This window comes from Scomber japonicus, chromosome 20 (assembly GCF_027409825.1).
Source record: "Scomber japonicus isolate fScoJap1 chromosome 20, fScoJap1.pri, whole genome shotgun sequence".
Lineage (NCBI taxonomy): Eukaryota > Metazoa > Chordata > Actinopteri > Scombriformes > Scombridae > Scomber > Scomber japonicus.
Window position 1 is genome coordinate 10,308,439 of NC_070597.1, and position 22,737 is coordinate 10,331,175.

General features: G+C 38.7%; 1 protein-coding gene across 2 annotated transcripts in view; it reads left to right on the plus strand.

Annotated features, from left to right (window-relative positions):
• mapta (microtubule-associated protein tau a) overlaps positions 1-22,737 on the plus strand; it is a 32,816-nt gene extending 10,079 nt beyond the window's left edge. Inside the window, exons 3-15 of one of the 2 annotated variants that reach the window (XM_053341729.1) lie at positions 3,632-3,727; positions 4,506-4,583; positions 6,139-6,159; positions 9,557-9,591; positions 11,482-11,628; positions 12,017-12,083; positions 12,451-12,704; positions 14,419-14,511; positions 15,169-15,261; positions 17,027-17,108; positions 17,506-17,612; positions 19,785-19,935; positions 22,598-22,737. In XM_053341729.1, coding sequence (XP_053197704.1) covers positions 3,632-3,727; positions 4,506-4,583; positions 6,139-6,159; positions 9,557-9,591; positions 11,482-11,628; positions 12,017-12,083; positions 12,451-12,704; positions 14,419-14,511; positions 15,169-15,261; positions 17,027-17,108; positions 17,506-17,612; positions 19,785-19,935; positions 22,598-22,602 — 1,229 coding nt within the window. In that variant the 3' untranslated portion in view covers positions 22,603-22,737. The remainder of the gene's footprint in view (positions 1-3,631; positions 3,728-4,505; positions 4,584-6,138; positions 6,160-9,556; positions 9,592-11,481; positions 11,629-12,016; positions 12,084-12,450; positions 12,705-14,418; positions 14,512-15,168; positions 15,262-17,026; positions 17,109-17,505; positions 17,613-19,784; positions 19,936-22,597) is intronic. The other variant, XM_053341730.1, reaches the window with a different exon arrangement.

Here is a 22,737-nt window from a genome sequence, read left to right on the forward strand (position 1 = left end):
TTAGTAATAGGCCAGTGTTCAGTTTCCAAGGCAACAACAGGCTTATCAACTTATTTAGACTATTTTAAAGTAGCATTCAGCCCTATAAAAGTAGGAATAATTGACTTATTTAAAGTAATTACTTATAGATCATCTGATTAAATTTGCTTATATTTTGAGTGAAATTCTGAATGTATATTAAGCAGCAATGAAATAAGTAAAATATAATAATACGCTGCAACATAACCTGGATTATATTATAAATGGCATTTATTTATATAGTTTATATTTGGTAATAGGGCTGGAAAACTGTTCTAGCAATGTTAAAAGACATTTTTAATAGATATACAGTAAAACACAATATGGTGAAAGTATGCTAAATCACACTGATGCTCAAAGCCGTACACTTCGCCACTGTTTCTGTTCATATCTGTGAAACAAAAACAGAATTAAAACTCAATTAAACTCATTACTGATGCACCATGGGATATGTAATATAAGCAGGCAAACAAATAATTAAACTAATCAAATAACGCGCAAAAGAAAGTACTTTAGTCTAAATGAGCAAACATCTAGAATAATCACACAATTAGTTTTATTAATGCTTTATTTAAAAAAAATACAATAAACAGCTCCCTCATTAGTGTTAATTAAAACTTAAAGCTGGTAATCATTCGTTTATACAGCAGCAGAAATGTGTGGAATGATAATATAAGAGTTAGGATAAATGATAAGTGATAAACGATGGCGCTTGATTCTTTACTATTTATCACATGATTTTATTATCAATAAGCTCAGTAAATAAATCCAGATGAGACGGCATTTCAAGATTATTGTCACTTCCGTATCGTGACGTATTTCCGAGTGAAACGGGACAGAAAAGGACGTAACACCGGGAGGAATTTGATTTGAACGTGGGAGTAATGAATCTGAGCTCAAAGACGCTAAAAGTTGAAGACTGATTGATGAGTGGACGTCATGATGTCATTGGTAGAAACTGGTTGGTTCAAGCCTATGTAAGCACACGACATTTTGATACAAGAATGCAAAGAAACTGATTTTTTTTGGGGGGGGGGGGGGGTGTGATCTAAAAGGGTTAAAACACTTCAATATTATTATATATTCTCTACTTTTTCCTCTGACCCAGCTGACTCATGGATAAATTAGCGGTCGACAGGTCAAAGTTCAACCTCAGTCTAGTGTATATAAAGACTTCATGTTAGAGGAGCATTTACATTTCTATGTATAGTTTTTCCTAAAAGACACTGTAGTGTATTTAGAGTCGGGGCAGAGGCCGTGCACCCAGAGTTTCAACTGTGCTTTGTTTTAATCCCTCTTTACATAATGGATACAAGACATGCTCGACTGGCCCTGAGAGCCCGACTGCAGCTGCACTGTGCTCTGTAATCCCGGCATCTGGGTCAGACCCCCTTCAGAACGAGCCCTGTCTCCATCCTCGCTGCCGATTGAGCTAAACAATCAGGCTTTTTAATGGTGCAACACAGCATCAGAGAGAGAGAGATAGAGAGATAGAGAAGCAGACTGAAAAGAGTTATTAATGTGAAAGCAGCGAATAAACAGCAACTGGAGGAGCCGCTGTGTTTGTTAAATAAATAAATAAATAAAGCCCCGTGATAGCTCAGCGTGTAGCCGATAGTCACTGTGTTTTTCTCCTTCTGATCCCAATCAACCATATGGCCAATTAGTACGTAGCTTAGAATTCCCCAGTTTAAAGCCTTCACTAGTGCTGTCATTCTTCCCGTTTCCATTTCCCATCGCTTCATGTACGAGCAGGAAGCAGCACTCAGTGTCAGGGCCGCCAGCAGAGGTAAACAGCACATTAATCAACGGGGAAACACATAGTGAGTATCTCTATTGACCTGTTTGAGTGTGAGACGTAGATGAGTAGAACATTGTGAAGTATTAGTAGTGTAAAGTTAGTTTGTGTGGGTAGTTTAAAGGGCAGAGTAGAACAGTAATTGTGTAATTTAACATTTAATAATGATCATCTCGGTGCTGATGAGGGTCGTCATTTTCCTTTTTTAAAGCCCCTGCACACCCACACAGGTGTTTTCTGTCACTCTGTCTGATTGGATGTCTCCTCAGGGCTGTATGAGTTTGTACAGAGTGTGCTTGCCTGCTGGGAAACTTTCAAATCAATGAAATTCAGGCGGCACCCCTGTTTCCCAAAGTCCCATTCGATTTCCCATAGACGATATTAAATGACTCACAGTGGGAGCTCTACTACAGCTGGGATTAACATACAACTCTCCCATATCTGTTTCTTTGATACTTTTTTCTTTTACATTTATAATCTGGCAGATGCTTTCATGAAAGTTTAAATTTAAGAGGAAGAAAAAGAAATGCATTCAAATTCATGAAAAAGAAGACGTTCAAGAGCAAAAGGTACAATAAACATATATTGGTAATTGTTGGGGAGGAAGTTAATTGTCTAGCTAGGTTTTTACTTGGCTTTTAAACATTTTTCAATGAGGGTGCTTCTTTAATTTCTGTTGGTAAAGTATTTCAGATTTTAGGTGCCTAAGCAGAGAAAGTTAGGACAATGAAGTCTTTAGAGGACAGCGACTCAAAACAGCCATGCTACAAAATCTCAAGTCGCTGAGCATGTACAAATTCAATAAGAAAGATTTATTTGCTTTTTATTAAAATAGAGAAGTGGACAAGAAATAAAACTAGCAATGCAACAATCAACAGAAGAAGTTAATAAAGTTTTCCCCCTGTACTGTAGTCTGGCACCTTTTTAAATGTGGCTGTATACTTCTTCAGACATGCTTGTCTCGACGGTGGAAAAACCCATTAAAGTCTCTCCACCCGCACCTTTTTACGACGTCTGTGCACGGTCATTTCTGTAACTTCCCGAAACGGACAAACCGACATTCATACCCCCACACACTGCATTGTGATTGGTCAGCTGTACAGAGATGAAAGGCGTCTGGGTTTGAACTTCATTTTTTCATTCATGACACACGTATTTCCGTGAACAAATGTGCGATGACACAATGCCGACGTCTTCCAAGAGAGACAGTCTGATAATATTCGCAGTTTCCTCGTATTTAAGCGATACCGCGTCTCCCCCGCCCCCCTCTTGTTGTTCGAATCGTCTGTTTGATTCCCGATGTGGTCGTTCAACACGTCATAAGAACCAGTTCTGAGCTTTTAAATGCACCCAACTTCAACCTGAGCAGAGGTCCAATCAGCGTAAAACTGAAAACACCTGTGATGGTGTGAAAGGCCTTTAACGACTGTCTGCAAACAGCTGGTTTAAACTCGACATAAATCATGTTGTAATTATGTCACAGTGCAGTATTTTATATGTGGGTTTTTTTTCTGTGTTTATTTGACCGGTCTGGAGGGAAATTAACAATGAAAGCTTGTTTCTCTGCATTCCTTGTGTATATATATCATTCATCAAATACTGTCACATGATTTTAAATGGTGCCTTATTTGATTTTTGTCCCAATGTGTTTTTTTATTCACTGAAACAGAAACAAGCAAACGTTTTCTCACAACTCTGAAATAAAACAGATTGTTATCATGATGGGGTTTTTGATTCCTGTGCTTCCTGGTTAGTGTCATCTCCTTCAACGATTTCCTCCAGTTTGACCTCCAACTTACCTTTTTTAATTCACAGAGAGCGAAGCGGCAGAGCTCAATGAAAATGGGGTGAAATCTGTGTCTGAACTCTCTGAACCAGAGAGCAGCCACTGTGATGACGAGGTGGAGCCCGGTACGCCTTTCCTTGCATGCCTCACCTCCTGAAGCTTGAACACCTAAAGAACCACTGTTAACACAACTTAACCCCTTATCTTAACACCTTTTTTAGTTTCAAAACTTCCCTTCTTTTTTTTTTTTAACAAATAATTCTCCTTTGTTTCAGAGATAGAAATCGGAGAAATGTTCCTCTTGGTTTGTTGGTTTTATTCTTCCTCACGGTTTTTTTTATTATTTTCAGCTGTCCAACTCTAACACCTCTTGGTTTAAATATGGGTTTTCCTGCCTGTGTGCTAATGTATGCTGTGAACCTGCTTATTTGCCTGATATTTATAGCGCACTTGTGATAGCGAGGCACATGCAGTTGTGTTGTCACCACAAACAAAGTGCAATAAGAGCCGATTACCCAGGGAACACGTAGAGCGACCTCTTCACGAGCCGCAGATCACTGACTAACAAGGGAAATAATGGCTCTCTGTGCTTGTAAGAATTAGCCACAGTAGCTGGTAGCTCCACTCCAGTTTGGGTCAAGCATGCTTTGATCATAAGTATCGAGAGTGACGGCTTGTCCAAAGCGTAGTGGGAGGGTTTGAAAAAGGCTCCTTGATCTGTTAAACAGCTCCGAACATGAGAAATACCACAGCTGACCCGTCGCTGCAAACACAAGGTCAGGAGCTGTCATTCCTACGCAGATTAAAGATGAGTAAACTTGAGGAAAGTCTGTTAAATAAGGGTTTAAAAGGGAGTTTAACAAATCCTATTTTCTGACTTACTGACATGTATTTGTCTGACAGCTGAAGTGTCTGCAGAGAAAGCTCCGTCTGAGCTCTCCGAAATAGAGAGCGCCTCATGTGAAGATGAGGGCCAACTCGGTACGCCTCTTGTCTCTGAGCTCTCTCTCCTCTCTTTCTCTTCCTCTCTCTCTCTCTCCTTGTAGCCGCTTGCGCATTTGGTTTTTTCCCCCCGGCATGTTTTAAAAAGGAGTAGTGTGACTTTTTTGGGGAAATGGACTTATTTGCTTTTTTTGGTGAGAGTTTGATGAGAAGATGGATACTCATGTTTTTGTGTGGTTAATGTGTAAGTGCAACAGGTCAGCATAAAAACTACAAACAACGGGGAAACAGCTCTGTCCAAAAGTGTCTAAAGCTCACTAATTAAGGTTTATTCAGACTAAAAACAGCCCTGCATTAAAACTGATCCACATTTTTTATTTAGTTTATTTAGTTTGTACAAAATCTGAAGTGTGAAAACAACAATTTGGAGTTTCACAGGAAGTTAATGCCAGACTTTTTCATACTAATAACTTAATTTTTGTTGCCATCTTGAGTTTAAAGAGGTCAAAACTCCACCAACTCATTATAAAGTTGTTCTTTATATTACAAGTTTTGACCTCTTTCAGATTTCTTTTCTTCTCTGTGCATCTTGAAAGTAGGTGAAGATGTGCCAGAAATCTCTATTCTGCGTCATCTTGAGGTTTCCAGCTGGCCAAGAAATAGTCCAACACATAAACCCCCCAAAAAATGCAACTATTTTTACATTCTGAGCATCACAGGTGCTGGTAGGCAGCTTTTGTTACCTTTGGACAGAGCCAGGCTAGATGTTTCTCCTTATTTCTCCAGTCTTTATGCTAAGCTGAGCTAACTGCTGCTGGATATAGCTTCACGTTGAACAGAGTCGTCTAACTCTCGGCATGAAAGCAAATGAGCACTTTTCCCGAAATGCCGATCTTTCGCTTTAAGTTTTCTGACCAAAGTGGTCTGCTGCTCTTTTGTATTTATTGTTTAATAAAGCTGACTCCCTTGCTTTTATTTCAGCGCCATGTTTGGAATACAGTGTGATTTTGGTTTGTCTTCACTTTGGCTTCATTTGGGTTTTTTTTTTAAATGCTTGCTCTGATGGTTAAATCTCTGCTGCTTTCAGAACTGCAACATGATCATAAACAGACTGTAGAGGCAAACATGTCTCTCTCTTTTTTTTTTTTTTTTTTTAAACAAAAAGATGGTTACATCCTGGCTATTTCAGAATGAAAGGAATGGCCAAACCACAGGCAGATTTAAGACTCCTGTGATCTGTTAAACAGATGCACTGCTCCCAGTTGTGGGGAATGCCAGAATAATGTTAAAAACAGCTGAAGTACCACATCCAGCACCAGCTTCAGTGTGGTACTGCTGCAATATGTCAGACTTAAATCAAAACTGTGTGGCGAGCGTTTGCATATTCATCCCTGTGTGGTATTTTTTTTATTTTTGGATTAATCTATTTTTGCTTTGGGCTTTCTTTCTGCGCTGACTGAAGACATGCTGTGTGTGGGCTTTCTATCGATTTCTTTGCAGTGCCTGAGTGTATTAATCAGTCTTGAATGACAGTAACTCATTACTGACCTGCTCTTATGTCTTTTCCATCTGTCCCATCATGTTGAAACTGCAGCAGGAGGAGCAGCTCCAACAGGTAGGCTGTTACATATTTTATTGATTTCACTTAGACTGTATTTATTTACTAGATGGGTCAATACACTTTTAAATGTCAGTAAGTAATCCAGAGGGGGAAGAGCCATTCTCTATAGTCTGCTTTATATGCTATGTTTATTTATATTGACTGATCATATAGAGTCTGCAGTGTGCCACCTGAATAATTAAAAGACTTTTACCGAGTTTAAAGGACCAGTGTGTCTGATTTAGTGACATCTAGTGGTGAGGTTGAAGATTGCAGCCAACCGAATACCCCTCCCCTCACCGCTCACCATGATGGCCCTCTCTAGAGTCTGTGTTTTGTTTGTCCGTTCTGGGCTACTGTAGAAACGTAGTGGTGCTACATGGCAGCTTCTGTAGAAGAGGACCTGCTGTTTATTTAGATATTTTTATATTGTTATATTCCATTTATGCCAAGTCCATTGTGCTAGGCGCCACTCAATTCTGCAGACTGCACATTTAGATATAATAATAGAGTCGCCATACTAAATTTAAATTGTGTAATAGTAAACTAAAAAAGAAATATCAGTAATTATTGTTGCTCCATAACTGCTGGATATATAAATAGGCAACTACTTCCGAACACATTTCCCTTATCAACTCAAACGTGCATTAACTGATTTTATGTCCATTAGTTTTCAGCAACACTGATATATAATCAGCTTTTAGGTTGATATCTTGATCCTGTTATTTCCACATTCAGCAGTTACTGATTAACATTATTGTTCATTCAGAGTCGTGTTTCTGTCCACCTGGTGAACGTAAGACCAATATTCACTTTCTTTTAGCTCCGTATTTGCTCTCTACCAACCAACTGGCTCTTTAGCTGCTAAAAGCTCCACTATGTTTACCAGCTAGTCTACAGCTAACTGTGTCTGTTTGCTGTTTAGTGCTGATAGTGTACAATGGCTTTATAGAGCTATTTATCTCAAAACTGCTGCCTACTGTTGCCAAAAATGATGCTATGAGAGCGCTGAGAGTGAACCACAACAGTGAAGTTATGATAGATGCAAAGGCCCTTGGTAGCACATGAGTCCAAAGCTAATGCTAATGTCTGCTGGATGTGTAAATAGGCAGTAGTTTGCTAATAGGTTTGCTTTATTTAACAATGTGATAATACAGTATCTCACAAAAGTGAGTACACCCCTCACTTTTTTGCAAATATTTTATTATATCTTTTCATGGGACAACACTATAGAAATGAAACTTTGATATGCATGTACAGCTTGTATAGCTTATGGATTTACTGTTAAATTGTATCAAAGTTTCATTTCTATAGTGTTGCCCCATGAAAAGATATAATGAAATATTTGCAAAAATGTGAGGGGTGTACTCACTTCTGTGAGATACTGTATGTGTTGCATTTACAGAGATTGTCACCTCCCCCTAATAGACAAAAATATAAATTAATACTGCTTTAGATTTAAAAGCCCTTTCAGAATTAATTGGCTATTCAGTTTTTAAATTTGATTATTTGTTCATAAGCTAAATACAGAATAAGGAAATATAAGTGTTAATTCATAAATTTAACATATTTTGATTTATTTATTAGTTTGTTAAATGATTATTATATACTATACACTGTTAAAGTACATATTTATTCTACCAGCACAAGTTCAAAGATTAGATATTTTAATGTATGATGGGGAGTACCTTTTTTTTTACAGTGTTAAAATCCAATTAGGAAGATTTAATATCACATTTAAATCACTTTTTTTTTTACTATGAAAATGCATAATTTAGTGGTCTGTCGTTCATTGTGTTCACTGGAATGCATCATGTGTTGTCTGTCAGCCCGGTGTGATGCATTACTGTCCATTTCCATCTCATTTTGTTTCCATGTGAACCGAGTGAGTTATGTTTCATGTCACTTCTCAGTTTGTGGTTCTTGCATTATCACCTTTTTTTTTATAGCTCTCTCTCTCTCTCTCTTTCGGTTGTTTGGTGTTTTTCTGGTTAGTGAAATACCGGAGTCTTTTCTTTTCCTCATGGACATCAAGCTCCCAGTTTTGTTCACTTCGTCTTTCTTTTTTTTTTTTTCCTTTTTCAATGGGGAGATGGAAAACAACTGCTATGAATGTCATCATTAATCTGCTTTCCAAACAAATTAGCAAAGCCTGATACTGGAGTCCGCAGTGAGTTTTCGGGTGATGGATCAAAGCCTGCTGCACACCAAGCCGACGGGGCTGGCGTTGACTTCATGGGAGTTTCGTGCTCCCCGGACCCCGGAAATGAAGCGGTGGGGGAGTGTGGGAAGAGGCTAAGTGACTCTTTATGGTCCTCTGAAGACCTCAGCCGTGGGTCGGAGATTAGACGAGATGTGCTGGCCAACAGAGGGAGCCCAGAGTGGAGCGGAGCTGTGGATACCCAGAGGGCGATCAGCCTCGATGCCTCCGAGTGCCTGAGTGAAATGAGCAACCTGTCTGAGGCGTCTTTAGTCCGGAGTACGGCTTTGGAAGATCTGACATCCATCGGAGACAGACGCTTGTGGGTTAATCAGGGAAAGGAGGTCGCCTCTGAGCAACCATCTGATGAACTGACTGCTGATGGAGCTGCTGTAGAGTCCTGCACCAAAAATACCCCTCCAGAAACTCAAGAACAGTCCCCATGTACCCAAAACTTGCCCCATTTTGGCTTTGCTTCCCATACAGAAGATCCTCATCCAGCACATAGCGGTAGCAACATTTCGGAGACGGATAACCTCTTGACCAAAATGCCATCTGACACGGCTACTGAAAACGGCAGCGGTGACTCATCATTACATAGGCGCAGCTATTCAAAGCCTGACATCTCTAATGACTCAGAGATGAGGAGCAGTGTGGCTCAGACCACCAGTACGGCTGAGCTCCAGAAAACACCCCCCCAAAGCTCTCCAGCCAAAAAGTCTTTGGTGCCGGTCGCTATTTTCAAAGGTCTGTTTCCTGTCATGTTCACCACTTCAGAACAAGCCCTCCTCAGTTAACTCCTTCCACCTCTTTGATTTACAAAGCAGCTTCTACTGTATGTCATGCAGCACTCTCCCTCCGAATTATTTCCAATGGACTTTAACTTTGACCCGAGGAGAAGCTTGTTGTCCTCCCTCCCCACTTTAGCTTTGTTTTTGTTTTATTTTGTTTGGTCATCTTTCCATCTGGCTCACTCTGCTGGTTATGCAGCCCCCACCCAAAAAAAAATCCACCTATTGTTTTTTTCCATGATCACTATGTGTGTATGTGTCACGACGCATGCTGCATCCCCCTAACATCACCGGCTTCATTTCATTTCTTTGTGAATGTTAATAAACACACACTTTATTTCACTTAGGAGGATATAAAGGAAATTTAATTTTAAAAAAAAGCATCAAACATCTTAAGTCTGCTTCTCTCTTCTTTCTATAGCTCAAGCAAAGATGGATAACGGATCTGCAGATAAGGTAAGTGATCGAGAGCAATGACGATGTGTCAATCCTTTCTTTTAGCATCAGACTGTTAAAGGATCATTCTACTTTAAGGCAACTTGGGTCTTATTTTTGGTAGTTTTGTCCATCATTTCCATAAATTACAAGAGCATTGTACTCACCAAGTTCATTTCTGATGTCTGGAAATGTGACGACATGAACTGTCAGCCCATTGCACAGGTTTCAAACATGATTGGAAAAATGATTACCTAAGCTTCCCCTGTTGGTTCAGCTTTGATCCACCATACTTACTTCCAGTGCAATGATGGACGGTCCATTTAACCTCCAAATTAATGAAGGGATATTGAGTTAATCTTTATTGTCTGATCGACTGACTGCTCATATTTGAAGCTTGACCTCAAAAGACAAAAAGGGCAGAGTTCAAAATAGTTTTGCATTTACCTGACAAGGACCTCCAACAGCTGTCTGAATTATGACAGTCTGTCAAGAGCAAAGCCATAGATAGCTTAAGGTTGTTTATTTTTTATTAGAGTTATTATTAGAGGTTAGGATGGATAGCTGAGTCACAAGCAACCAAAAATACATGTTGGTTTCTTTTCTGGGGTCGACTGTGGCTCAGGAGTTAGAGCTGGTTGTCCACTAATCGGAAGATCGGTGGTTCAACTCATGGCTCCTCCAGTCGGCATGTCAAAGTGTCCATGGGCAAGATACTGAACACCAAAATGGCTTTTGAAGGCTGTGCCATTGGTGTGTGAATGAGTGAATGTTGCTTGTAGTGCAAAAGCGCTTTAAAAGGTGTCAGAAAACTAGAAAGGCATTATTTAAAAGTAGTCCATTTACCATATCAGCTTTTAAAACTGTCAGCAGATGGATCTTATTTCCACATCTAGCAGTTACAGAGGAACATTATCATTCATTTGGAGTCATGTTTCTGGTTATCTGGTGAATGTAAGTCCAGTGTTCACTCTCTTTTAGCTCTTTTTTTGCTCTCTACCAACCCTGAGGGAAATATCTGGCTCTTAAGCTGCTAAATGCTGCTTTTTCTCTAAAAACAGCAGCTGCCTGTTTAGGCGGAAAATGATGCCATGAGAGAGCTGAGAGGTGATAATTATCTGAGAGTTTGTCACTATTTTTACATGAGAAGTCAGTTTATGAGTATTGTTAATATAAAAATAGTGATTGCAGCTGCATTAAGGTAGTTTGTCGTTTTGGATGATTTGGGTAATTTACAGGGGTGTGACGATACACTCAGCTCAAGAGATGGGATGATACACGATATTGGGGTTCACGAGAACAAGACAAGATGAGATTTTAACAATATTTCAATATAACTTCAATAAGGAAATATATGACTGGTCGATATTTTATATATCACAAATACCAAAAATGAAGTATGAAGAATAGAAACACTTCTAATATATAAATATAAATGAAATAAAAAATCTAATTATCACAAATTCTAACCTTATGGCTAATTTGAAAAAAAAAACAGAAATGAAAGTAAATTACACAAATCCCGTATCACACAAATACACAAGTAGAACAACACACAGCGTTCACCTTGATGAGAAATATCATCACGTCTTTGCGAGATCTCGGCACACCCCTAGTATAGATGTCATGTTAGAGGATCTGTTGCATGTTTTGTGCTTTCAGACTTCACATGTTCTCAGACCTCAGAAATGATTTTAGTGAGTACAATCTTATCTAAATGTATCAAACAGAAAAGCATCTAAAATAAGAAAAGACCCAGAATGATCCTTTAACATTATGTTCATGACATATTTCCTTCCCATCATCTTTTATTTGTTAAATCACTCCTCTGTTTTTATGTTCACTGTCATTAGAACTTTTATTTTGTTGTTTTTTTTTTCATTCATTTTTTTCCCTTCTTCATGAAAAAAGACACAAACTGCCACCAAACCAACCTCTTCCCTTAAAAGACCAACTATAGTCACCAAGGGCACCAACAAAACACTCGCTTCCTCCCCGCGAAACGGCCACAGCTCGATCCCCATTAGAGCCAGCATCACAGGGCCCAGGCCGGCCGGAGTAAGTACAGGGCTTTTTGGATGGATGCTCAGTTCTCAGTTTCCTCCACGCTCCCTGATTTAATTTGAGAGATTGTGGAAACATAACAGCTAAAGGAGGTTTTTCACACAATTCAAATGCACTTCAACCTGCAATCATTTTATTTTTTATTTTTTTGTTGCCTACTTTATCAAAACCCACTAACAAAAGCTTCATCCATTCATCACTGATTACTGTTTGACACTCATTTGTTCTACCAGATTAGATGTTTGCATAATGATTTGGTGTGATTACTGTATCCAAACATGTCTTGAAGTGCAAGTAGAGTAGAATAAAAGCACCTGCAGCTTTCCGTGGAGCAGTAAAAAGGATGTTTGCTGAGTTGTTTGGTTGTGTTGTTGCTTTGCAGAGTCTTGGTGGTGCAAAGTCTCAAACTCCAGGAGCCAAAACATCTCCCAGAACTTCAGCTCAGCCAGGTATGAACCCTGTGATTTGACATGTTTAAATCTCATTTCCATCTCTACTTGATTTTATAAAAGGAGTAAGATTTATTATTTATGATGTGTCATATTTTTGTGATACAGCTAGTGCCAAGAAACTTCTCACTCCAAAAAATGAAAAAGGTAAAAAATCTAAAAAAGCAAATGCACAAGTCTGTAGACACTTTCAGCCACGCATGGCCACCACACCATAGTCTGATCCTGTTTGGATCAAACTTGGTCCGCTTCTAGCCACCAGAGCTCCTAGTTTGGTTTAGATTTTTTTGTTAGTGTTATTTATTATTTTCCTTCCACCTTTTATATGTTTAAAACGTCTGATTCGTTGCTTTTCTAATTGCTTAAGATGAAATGAGTGGACAGAGCAGCCCTGGAACCCCCAAATCTCCCTCTAGCCAAGCGCTTGCTGCCAAGGCAGCAGCTGAGGCCAACAAAGTGAAGAAGATCGCTGTGGTGCGTTCCTCACCCAAGTCTCCAGGCTCCCTTAAGGGCCGCCCACCGGCTCCTCTGAGCGCTCCAGTGGCCATGCCGGACCTGAAGAACGTCAGGTCCAAGATCGGCTCAACAGAAAACATGAAACACCAGCCTGGTGGTGGAAAGGTAACCTGACCTCAGCTTTTACACTGAGCACCTCACACAGCACACAGTCCCAACCTCGAGTGCAGTTTACAGCTGGGAGCTTTATATTCATTAATGCAGACATGTAATGGAGACAGAGCCGCTCTGGAGGCAGAAATAATCTTCTTGTTTGATTTAAATCTCAACTGGCAGATCAAGAGCTGCACTGTTGTTTTTTTAAGAGAGGAAACTGGACGTCTGTCCCCTATAGACACGCTCGTCCTACCAGACAGACAGTCTCTCATTGCATGTCCAGTCTGGCCACACACTGTTTTTGATGTTTCCTGACACTAGCTTTAGACATTAGCAGTAGAGTCCTATAATACTGTCAGAGTCATGATGGAAAGTTTAAAAATAACAATGAAAACTGATACAGCAGAATCATAGACTATGTCTGAAACTCCATACTTACATGCTGCTTAGAATTAAACCAACTATATGTGAAGTGCACACTATTTTAAGGGAAATAGTAGCCCAAAGTATGTAGCATCACTATCCCACAATAACAGGGTTGAGAAGGCTACTTTGGAAATGTAAAAATGTAATAAGTAATGTAACTATTTCAATTACTTTGTCAAAGTAATGTAACTACATTTGATTACTCGTCTAATTTTCTAACTAATGTTTTTAGCTGTTAGGGTAAGTGTACCCATTGATTTCAAAGAATAAAACATCCACACAAATATGCATCGGTCAGTCAACCAGAACCCGACCTGACCCATAAACAGCAAGCTGGGCAGAAAATACATGACACATATGAGCAAATAAGTATTGCTGGAGCTTTGCCTTTCTCTAGGCCCTTTTTTCCTTCTCCATGCCCCTTGGAAGTAGGTGGAGTTGTGCGAGAAACTTCAACACTGTTCCTAGTAAAAAATAAATAAATAAATAAATGATTTGGCTTTGCCCACTGAGATCAGCCATTTAGAATATTTCTGCTTCCTGAGAAATGTTTGTGGAAATAAAACTCCTGAAGTCGGTCTTCTGATCTGAAAAACACATTGTGCTTCCATACCTCAGTGTGAGTACGTCAGTGTAAGTGTGTAAGTGTGTATCATCCATTTTAGCATTAAAAGCGCTGCGAGTCACGTGTCAGGTTTATAAAAATGCTTAATCGAGAGGTTTTCACGATATTTAAATAAATTAATTTAAAACTTCAGTTCCACTCTGAGGACAGGCATCGCTTTACCTCACTGACATTTAAACAGCAGATAAAATAAGTAGAAAAGATCATGAAAATCTAAAATATGTCAAAAAAACATCAAAACGTATTCCTCCCCTTATTGTAAAAATACCCTTCACCTCTGTGTGACAGTGAACACATCATTACTCTGCATCTCTTAATATTGTTTTTCATCATATAGTACATTAGTATAGTTGTATTAAATGTTTATTATTCATTGCCACTTTGTCTTGTTCACCTTATTGTTCTTTTTTCTCTTCTATTACTGTTTTTAATGTATATATTGCACATACGTTTGCTATTCTACCTTTTCATTATTATCATTTGTTGTAATTTTTTCTTGATTACAGTTAGCTATGCTGCAATAATTTTCCTGCCAGGATCAATAAATTATATCTCACAAAGATCACTGCAACACCTCTCTGAATCAGTAGGATCAATTTCTCACAGGCTCTTCTCAGCGTCTTCTGTCATACACTTAAAAAATCTAAAAGCTAACAATTTTCATTTTTTCAGGTACAAATCTTTGATCAGAAGCTGGACTATAGTTGTGCGCAGTCTAAGTGTGGCTCCAAAGGCAATATGAAACATGTACCCGGTGGCGGCAATGTGAGTAACTGAGGGATGAACTCAACACCAAACTCTTGAGTATCTCTGCAGTTATGATCATCAAAACCAACTTTTGGTAAAAAAAGAAAAGAAAAGAAGAAGAAAAGAAAGAAGGAAGTTGCTCTCTTGTTTGTTAAGATGGACCAACAATCACTAATAAACTGAAATATTTCTTGCATCAATTAGTTCTTGCTCTAAAGCCTCAACCAACTGATTTAATATATTAAAGCTGACATTTGTAGTGTTTTATATGTTCGAATATCATTAATGTAGCCTATACTGTATAAATATGATCACTTACAGTTAAATATGCAAAATAACAACAAATATATGCTGAAAATAAGATCAATCGTGGCATAAATTGCAACCTGGATTATTTTTAAGTCATTCATTATCCAAATTTTGCTTCCACATGATCTCCCGTGGCAGCTGTCTCATCCTCGATGTGGTTTAAACATCCTTTCTGTTCATTTTCTCTTGGACAGAGCAACAGCATGACTAAAGTTACAGATGTCAGCTTTAATGAAATCAATGGAAACAGGTGTAGTCTTCATCCCTGTAACATCCTATTCCCTCCTTTTGGGTTGATCCTCTCCTGCAGCTATTTCCATTTTAATCTCTAAAAAGAGACATTTGTTTCTTTTCTGCACTTTCCAGGTTCAAATCCTCGACAAGAAGCTGGACCTTACTAACGTCCAAGCTCGTTGTGGATCAAAAGACAACTTAAAGCACACGCCTGGTGGAGGCAAGGTGAGAAATCTGAACTTGAGTTTCGCTTTTGAAACGATTGTCCTTTAAAATTGACTCTGGTTTATTTTTTCTAAGCCTTCATCTATTGTGCGTCTGCCGCTAGTAGAAGAAAAGCATGGTCTCATAGCAACATTATTACTGATACAAACATCTCTTCAGTTCTTCTTCTTCTTATTTCTTATTATCTTCCCCTCACCTCTGTACTTTTCCAGGTTAAAATACATGATCAGAAGTTGGAGTATAGTAATGTCCAGTCTAAGTGTGGCTCCAAAGACAATATCAAACATGTACCCGGTGGCGGCAATGTGAGTAACTTAAGGGATGAACTCAACACCAGTTTTGAGCATCTCTGTAGTTATGATCATCAAAACCTCAAAACCCTCCAGTAACATGGAAAGTGGGGTTTTTTGTTTTTCCAGGTCAATTTATTACCTCAAGGTGAATTTATGTGAAGTCTAAGACAAAAATCAAACATGTACACGAAGGTGGTGATGTTAGTAATTGAGGGATCTATTCATCACTTGAGTACAGCTGCAGTTACGATCATCACACCAACCCTGATTTAAAAAAAAATGAAGAGGTCTTTCCCCTCCTCCTTTAATCACTCTAATTCCCTTGAGCCTCCTTCTAAGATCTATTTTCTTCTCCAGCAATGGTCCTCATTTGCAGCCCCGCTGCTGTTGCTTCCTCCAGGATAACAGTCTTTTTTCCCCACGTATTGATTTTCCAGGTACAAATTCTTGATAAGAAGCTGGACTTAAGCAATGTGCAGTCCCGGTGTGGCTCCAAAGATAATATAAAACATGTTCCCGGTGGTGGCAATGTGAGTAGATAAGGGCTTGGCTCATGGCAAACTGCAGGTATGCAGCTGTGGCCAAAAGCCCTCCTTCTTGCTTCTCCTGAATGCATCTTCACAAAGAAGCAGATGTCAGACTGCACGAAACCTCCTGTCTGTGTTCAGCCATTCTGACCTCGATACTCCCAACACTCAACTCTGACCTGTTAACACCTCCTTTTAACAGTTTTATCATTCAACTTATAAACAGTCATGAGCATTTCGCATTAACAAGAGTTGCACTAAACTGTAGATTTACGTAACTACCAGTAGTTTCCTTTTATTGTGTTATTCTAATGATGGTAAATGAGTGTTTTTGTTAGCATACAGTTATGGTTTAGTGCTCACAATGCTTCTGCTGTCGTGGCTAACAGCGTTATGTAATGCTCATGGTGTGTAAGCTTGATAACTCTGTTGAATCTGTGCTTGACTGTGATCAGTGTTCAGAAGACGTTAACCACCCAAACCGGCCCCTTAAACAACATGCATGACTCCTGTGTGTGTTTCTATCTCTGTGTGTCGAGAGATATTGAAGATTGAATATTTTTTTTACAAACAGAAAATGCATTTAAATAAAATCATCAGTTTCTTATAAATGGTGCATAATTGTGCTGTAAAATGTAAGGAGAAAGAAAGCCTCTAGAAAAGGAACAAAGAGTCTCTGTCCTGTCCACCAAACTGTGCCTGTTGTCGTGAACACTGTGATGATCTCAGCTGACAGAGACTGGGCGCTTTGTGTTATGAAACAAATGGCCATGACAGGAGACCCTGAGATGAGGTCATATTAAAGGCTTGTATTGTGATGCATGGCTGCTGAGAAATACAGCTCGAAGGCTTGGAGGTGAGTTGAGAGTGACATGTGTACCTCCGAACTCAAATGTCCTTTTTGTTTTGTTTTGTTCTTCTCTTCCTGTTTTGTCCTCTGCACAGGTTCAGATCGTGCACAAAAAGGTGGATCTGAGCAACGTGCAATCTAAATGTGGTTCTAAATCCAACATCCATCATAAACCAGGTAAAACAAAATAAGTTATTTATTATTTGAAATGATTTAAAAGACAAAATAAACTTCATATCTTAGAATAACTGAAAAGCTGACATTTTCTCAGTTTTTATATGGTGTTCATTATAATCAGAGCCTGACTGATGCTGGATTTTTGGAGCCCATGTTGATATTTGGGGTTGAAATAAAATGTCTGATATCAATATATTAGCCGATAGCCTTCTATATGCTGAATATAGACATTAGCACATATTTTTTTGCAATAATCATCAAATGTGGTTATAAAACAAAGATATGTAATGTTATTTTCTGTAAGTACACCGAGAGCCAGAGTCTTAATTCCTTGTGCATGTGTAAACGTATATATATATTTGTGTACTTTAATATGTGTATATTATATTTTTACTAGGTGGTGGAAATATTGAGATCAAAAATGAGAAGCTGGAATTCAAAGTCCAATCCAAGATCGGCTCTCTTGACAACATTGGCCATGTTCCTGGAGGTGGACAGAAAAGGGTAAAAACATCTCGGCCATACTCGAGTCTATAAACACTGGATGACTCTCCTCTTTAATTCTCTGTCAGTTCTTTCTGTCGCATAGTCGAAGCTTCATCGTTCAGCTCAAGCTATCTGCTTTAGAAAAACAGTTTTCACTCTGAACTAACTTGAAAGCAGCATGAGTAGCAGATCCTTTACAGATCCAGTATGTGTGTCTCATGATTTGGGTTTTGTTAGTAGTGGGTGAAACAGCTGGTTTTATTTCTTTATTGTCAACAAATCGCATCAAAATACTAAAACCAACAATTATATTAGTCTGTCTCTCAGACCCAAGTCTATTCCTTTCTACTGAAGCTATAAATCTCACTCATATAGTATAAAGGTTAATTCATTTCCTAAAACGTTTGGGCACTGCAGTTGTTAGTGAACGTTACTCAAACAGGAAGATTTTGTGCATATTTGTTGGGAGGCTATTTTAAGCAGTGGATTAAAACACATTTGGTGCTCTAATGAGTTTCTACAGCAGCAGCTTGGTGATTGTGAGATTTGTCCTAAATTAAAAACACATTAATGAGTCACATGTTAGTTTATTTAGAAACGGCTCTAAAGATTATTAAGGATAGCAATCACATTTTCAGTCTCCACAGAGTAGTCCTGTGGTTTGTGTTTAGCTTTAAAAGTTCCTCAAAGAAGTTTCAGAAAGTTACAGAGCAAAGTTAAGAGGTTGTGATACGTAGCATGACAAGCTAGTGAATCATTTTAAACAGAAACACATTCCTGCACATGCTCAGTAGCGTCTACACAGAACTACTCTCTGGAGAATAAAATGATCGCTGTTATTAGTGTTTGGAGCTGTTTTTGAACATACTACCATCACCAAACTCTTTGTAATGAAGGAACATGACATCCAGTGAAGCGATGTGACTCACTGATATGTTTTTAATAGGGCTGTCAAACGATTAATTTTTTTAATCGAGATTAATCGCAGAATTTCCATAGTTAATCACAATTAATCGTGTTTTGAATTGCATGTTTAAAATCCTGTTATTTTACATTTCAAAGCAGTTTTAAGCCCATAATGTAAAGCATTTTTTACCAGAGTGTCTTAACTGGGAATCAATCACGGCTCTGCTGCGACTCCCACACTCCAAAATGGTCCTTTGGTGGAGCTGAGGCTCGCTTGGCTGCACCTGGGTGTTTAGCGTGGAGGTGCTAACTCAAACTCGATGTACTCCGTTGGTAGTTAAACTCCGTTTGACACAGGTTGCATTTTACTTTTGACTTGTCAACTGAACCGTCTCGAAGTTTTTTAAAGTTAAACAAGCCGTTCAAAAGTCCAGTAGCTCTCTTGCTTTCCATCACCGCCGTAGGTTTACTGCAGGAGGCCACTTCAAAGCATAGCGCTACAGCTAGAGGAGCCGTCTACGGGTGAGTAGAAGGGACAAAAAGGCTTGCAAAATTAAAATGCGATTTAAAAAAAAAGCGTTATGGATTGCATTAATCTAATCGCGATTAACGCGTTAACGCTGACAGCCCTAGTTTTTAATATGTTTTGGACAACAACAGAGGTCTACGGTGCAGAGGAATGAGATATATTAGGCCTTGGATACACACAATACTTGGAAGTAGATCAGTTCATTGTTGGTTTGGCTCTGCACATGAGATTTGTTGACATCCTTTAAGGAACTGAAACATCTTCTTTATGTCCCTTCTGCACAATATCAGCTAAATCTTGTCTTTAAATAGGGAGTCATGCATTTAAAAAGGGCAGGTAGACTTTTCCAAATCCACCATGCTGCATGCGATCTGGATTTAAAAGGTATAAAACAACAAAAGTGATCAACACTGGTGTTTCGAGGGGTTTTCACACATAGATGCGTAGCGAGGGCCTGCTAGGTGACTGTGGCTGCCCTCACACTCCCTTTCATTCATCTCTCATGCTTTCTTCTCCTCAGTTTCCACTTTCTTCCTTTCTTTGTGCAAGCTTTAGCCGCTTCCATCACCACCATCCAACTGATTTTCATTTGTTTTCTCATCATAAATTATTGTTTTTTTTCTTGTCATTCACCAGATTTCATTTGGTTTTCATGCATTTACATTTATATTGTGTTGCATTTTGATTTTTTCATTGACTCCATCACATGTATTTTTGTTGCATGCCTTGTCATTCCCTTGCTGCTTCCTGTGTAGAGGGAGAGGGGGAAGGAAGCAGAGGGGAGCATCTCAGGCAGCCCCTCAATCCCCTCCCCAGGTGTCACCCCCCCTCAGTCACCTCAGACTGTCCCCTCAGCACCCATCACACCAATCTTGACGAACCCTCTCATAAAGATTGAGGACTCCTGTAAGTACTGACAAGCTGTGTGCTGCTTTCTGGTAGTTAGTTAGTAGTTAGTGTGAATCTGTGGCAGAGGCTCATAAAAATGTGACTCTATATCAAAAAAATTAAAAAAGGAAACATATAACTTGCAGTTTCAAGGAGTTTAAATATACATTTTCTTATAAAGGTTTTGAATAAATTAATATTTTCCTCAACAACAGCATCAAGTTGCATCCCAAACCATCAAATCAATATATGAATCACACACTAGGGTTGAAATTATTACCAAACATTTTCCGGTCTTTAAAGAGTAACTTAACACCTCCTTAACATTTCCTCCAGTGCTTTCTGAGCTGTGAGGAGTCCACATACATATATCATAATTTGTAATAACTTTCACTGCCAGAAGGGGGAGACAAAAGTTTCACCCTGTAAGTTTAAGTTAAGTCAAGGATTGTAAATATTTGTAAATAATAGTGTGATTTAAAAAAAAAAGGAAGGAAATGTGAGAATCCATCCTGTCAGGCTTCAGGTTACGTGCCGTTGGTTCAGACCGTCCAGCTGCACCCGAGAGCAAAGACGGTGATAGACGGCAGGTGACTGGATGAACCATCTAAGTATTTCTTTAAAGCCCCCGCCCTTTTCCAGATGGTTCTGTGTAATAAAGCATCTGGTGCATCCGGTTATATCCGACACACAACTAAAGGAGACACACACAGTTTGTTTGGGTGGACACTGAATATAAACACAGCTTATGTTTATTCTCAAGAAGAGTTGTTTTAACCATGACTGGAATAACCTGTTAGAGAGCTCTGGGTCAAAAGATCTGAACTCCAGTAGTCCTTAAAGCTTCAGGACTACTGTGGATCAACTGGTCTGAAGTCTGAAGTCATTTCATTGAGCATTTGTTTGATTTGTTTTATTTATTTAAGTGTTCCAGTATGAAAATCTAGTTTTTGAACTTTCATTTTTTCTTTACTTCAGAATAGAAACAGGGATTGCGGTCTTTAACCAAAGCTTCATAAACGGTAGTGTTAGGTATTTCTGGTCAAAATCAGAAACCGATCGCCCACACACAGATTAAAAAGTTAAAGAGGCTTTTAAACTGAAAAAAAAATCAATTTATTTAATGAGCAAAAAGTGATTCAGTGAGTAAATGAGACAAATGTTCAGATCAAAAGAGGATGGTTAGTGTGACTTACAGACAACATGATTCAACATGAGACATAAACAGGCTGTCAGACCAACAGCAGGGACCAATCAAGACTAATGAGACTAAAAAATGAACTCATCAGTCATCTATCAGTTTGGTCTCATAAGCTGCATGGAGAAGACAATAGATACAGTATATGTTTATATGCATGTGTTTCAGGGCTGCCACTAAAGCTTATTTTTATTATGGATTAATCATCTTTAAGATACCTTTTTAAAAAATAACAATATCCTGGAGCAAAAAGTGGTGTCTTTCAATGTGTCACTTTCTTCCATAAACAGTCTGAAATACCCAAAATATTTAATTTAGTATCCTACTAATTAACGTAAGACTAACAAAACAAGGTGGGCAATCAGTGTATGAAATGAGACTGGTAGATTAAAGTACCGCAAAGGAAATGTGGGATCAGTTAGTGCTGATGGGGGCAAACTGAATCACTCTGCAGCTCTGAATCAATATGAAGCAAGTGCAGTGAAGATGGTTCGTTGTTTCAAAGCAAATGATGCAGTAAAAATGTGCTGAGTGACTATTACGGTTGTATGGATGGACTAAATCTGTGAGACCGAGATGAAACAGTCAGAGTCTTACTGCTTTCATTTTTGTTATTTTGTCTTACTTATATATTTATTATGTCAGAGTCTACAGCTCTGGTTTAAAATACTGTGGCAGATTGAAGAAAGTGTGATATATCGACTCATATTGCCACAATATTTAGAAAGAAATGAGGTTTAATACACTATAAAAATCACTGGGTTAGAATTTAACAGTACTTTATGATCATATTTGACCTTATTTAATAGTTTAATAGTTATTCTATTTTATTGTGTGTGTATGTAAGTGTGTGTTTGAGCAGAGTTAATGGAAACAGTTTTATTTTATGATAGACAGCAAATTTCATTGTATGAGAACATGCAATGTCAATAAAGGCATTCATTCATTCACTTACCCAGTTTGGGTGATTATAACACCAATACAACACTAACATTACCCAGAAAGTCACTTAGGATGTAGTTTTATTTTGTATTGTACCCAAACTGAAACTTGTTATAATCTACTCTCTTTAAACTTACAGTTATTGATTATTAATAACTTGTGTATCCTGAGTGTCAGATGCACATCGTTTTATACAAGAAATGTGATTTTGTGAATGTGTTTTTAGCTTAAACTTTGTTGTTTGTAACTCTGGGTCAAAATAACAGATAGGTAAAGTTAACCTAGTGTATTATTGACCTTAAATGGGTCAAATGTTAACTCAGTGATTTTGGGCCCCTTGATTTTAGTCCATTGGGTCCCTACATACCCATTTTTTGCCCTGAGACCCAAAGCAGGTTAATCTGGCTGCACCTTTAGAAATGAAATGACTAAAATAAAAAATAAGCCTTCAGCACACACACAGACATATTGTATCTGCTGTCAATGTTGCTCTATATATAATTCCCGACTCATCCTCCATGTTTCCATCCGAACCTCCAGATTGAGAGCCACAAACTGATGTTCCGTGAGACAGCCAAGGCCCGCACTGACCACGGCGCCGAGATCGTCTCCTTGGAAGACTCTCCTCACCAGCTCAGCACCGTGTCCTCCTCCGGCAGCCTCAACATGGCCGAATCTCC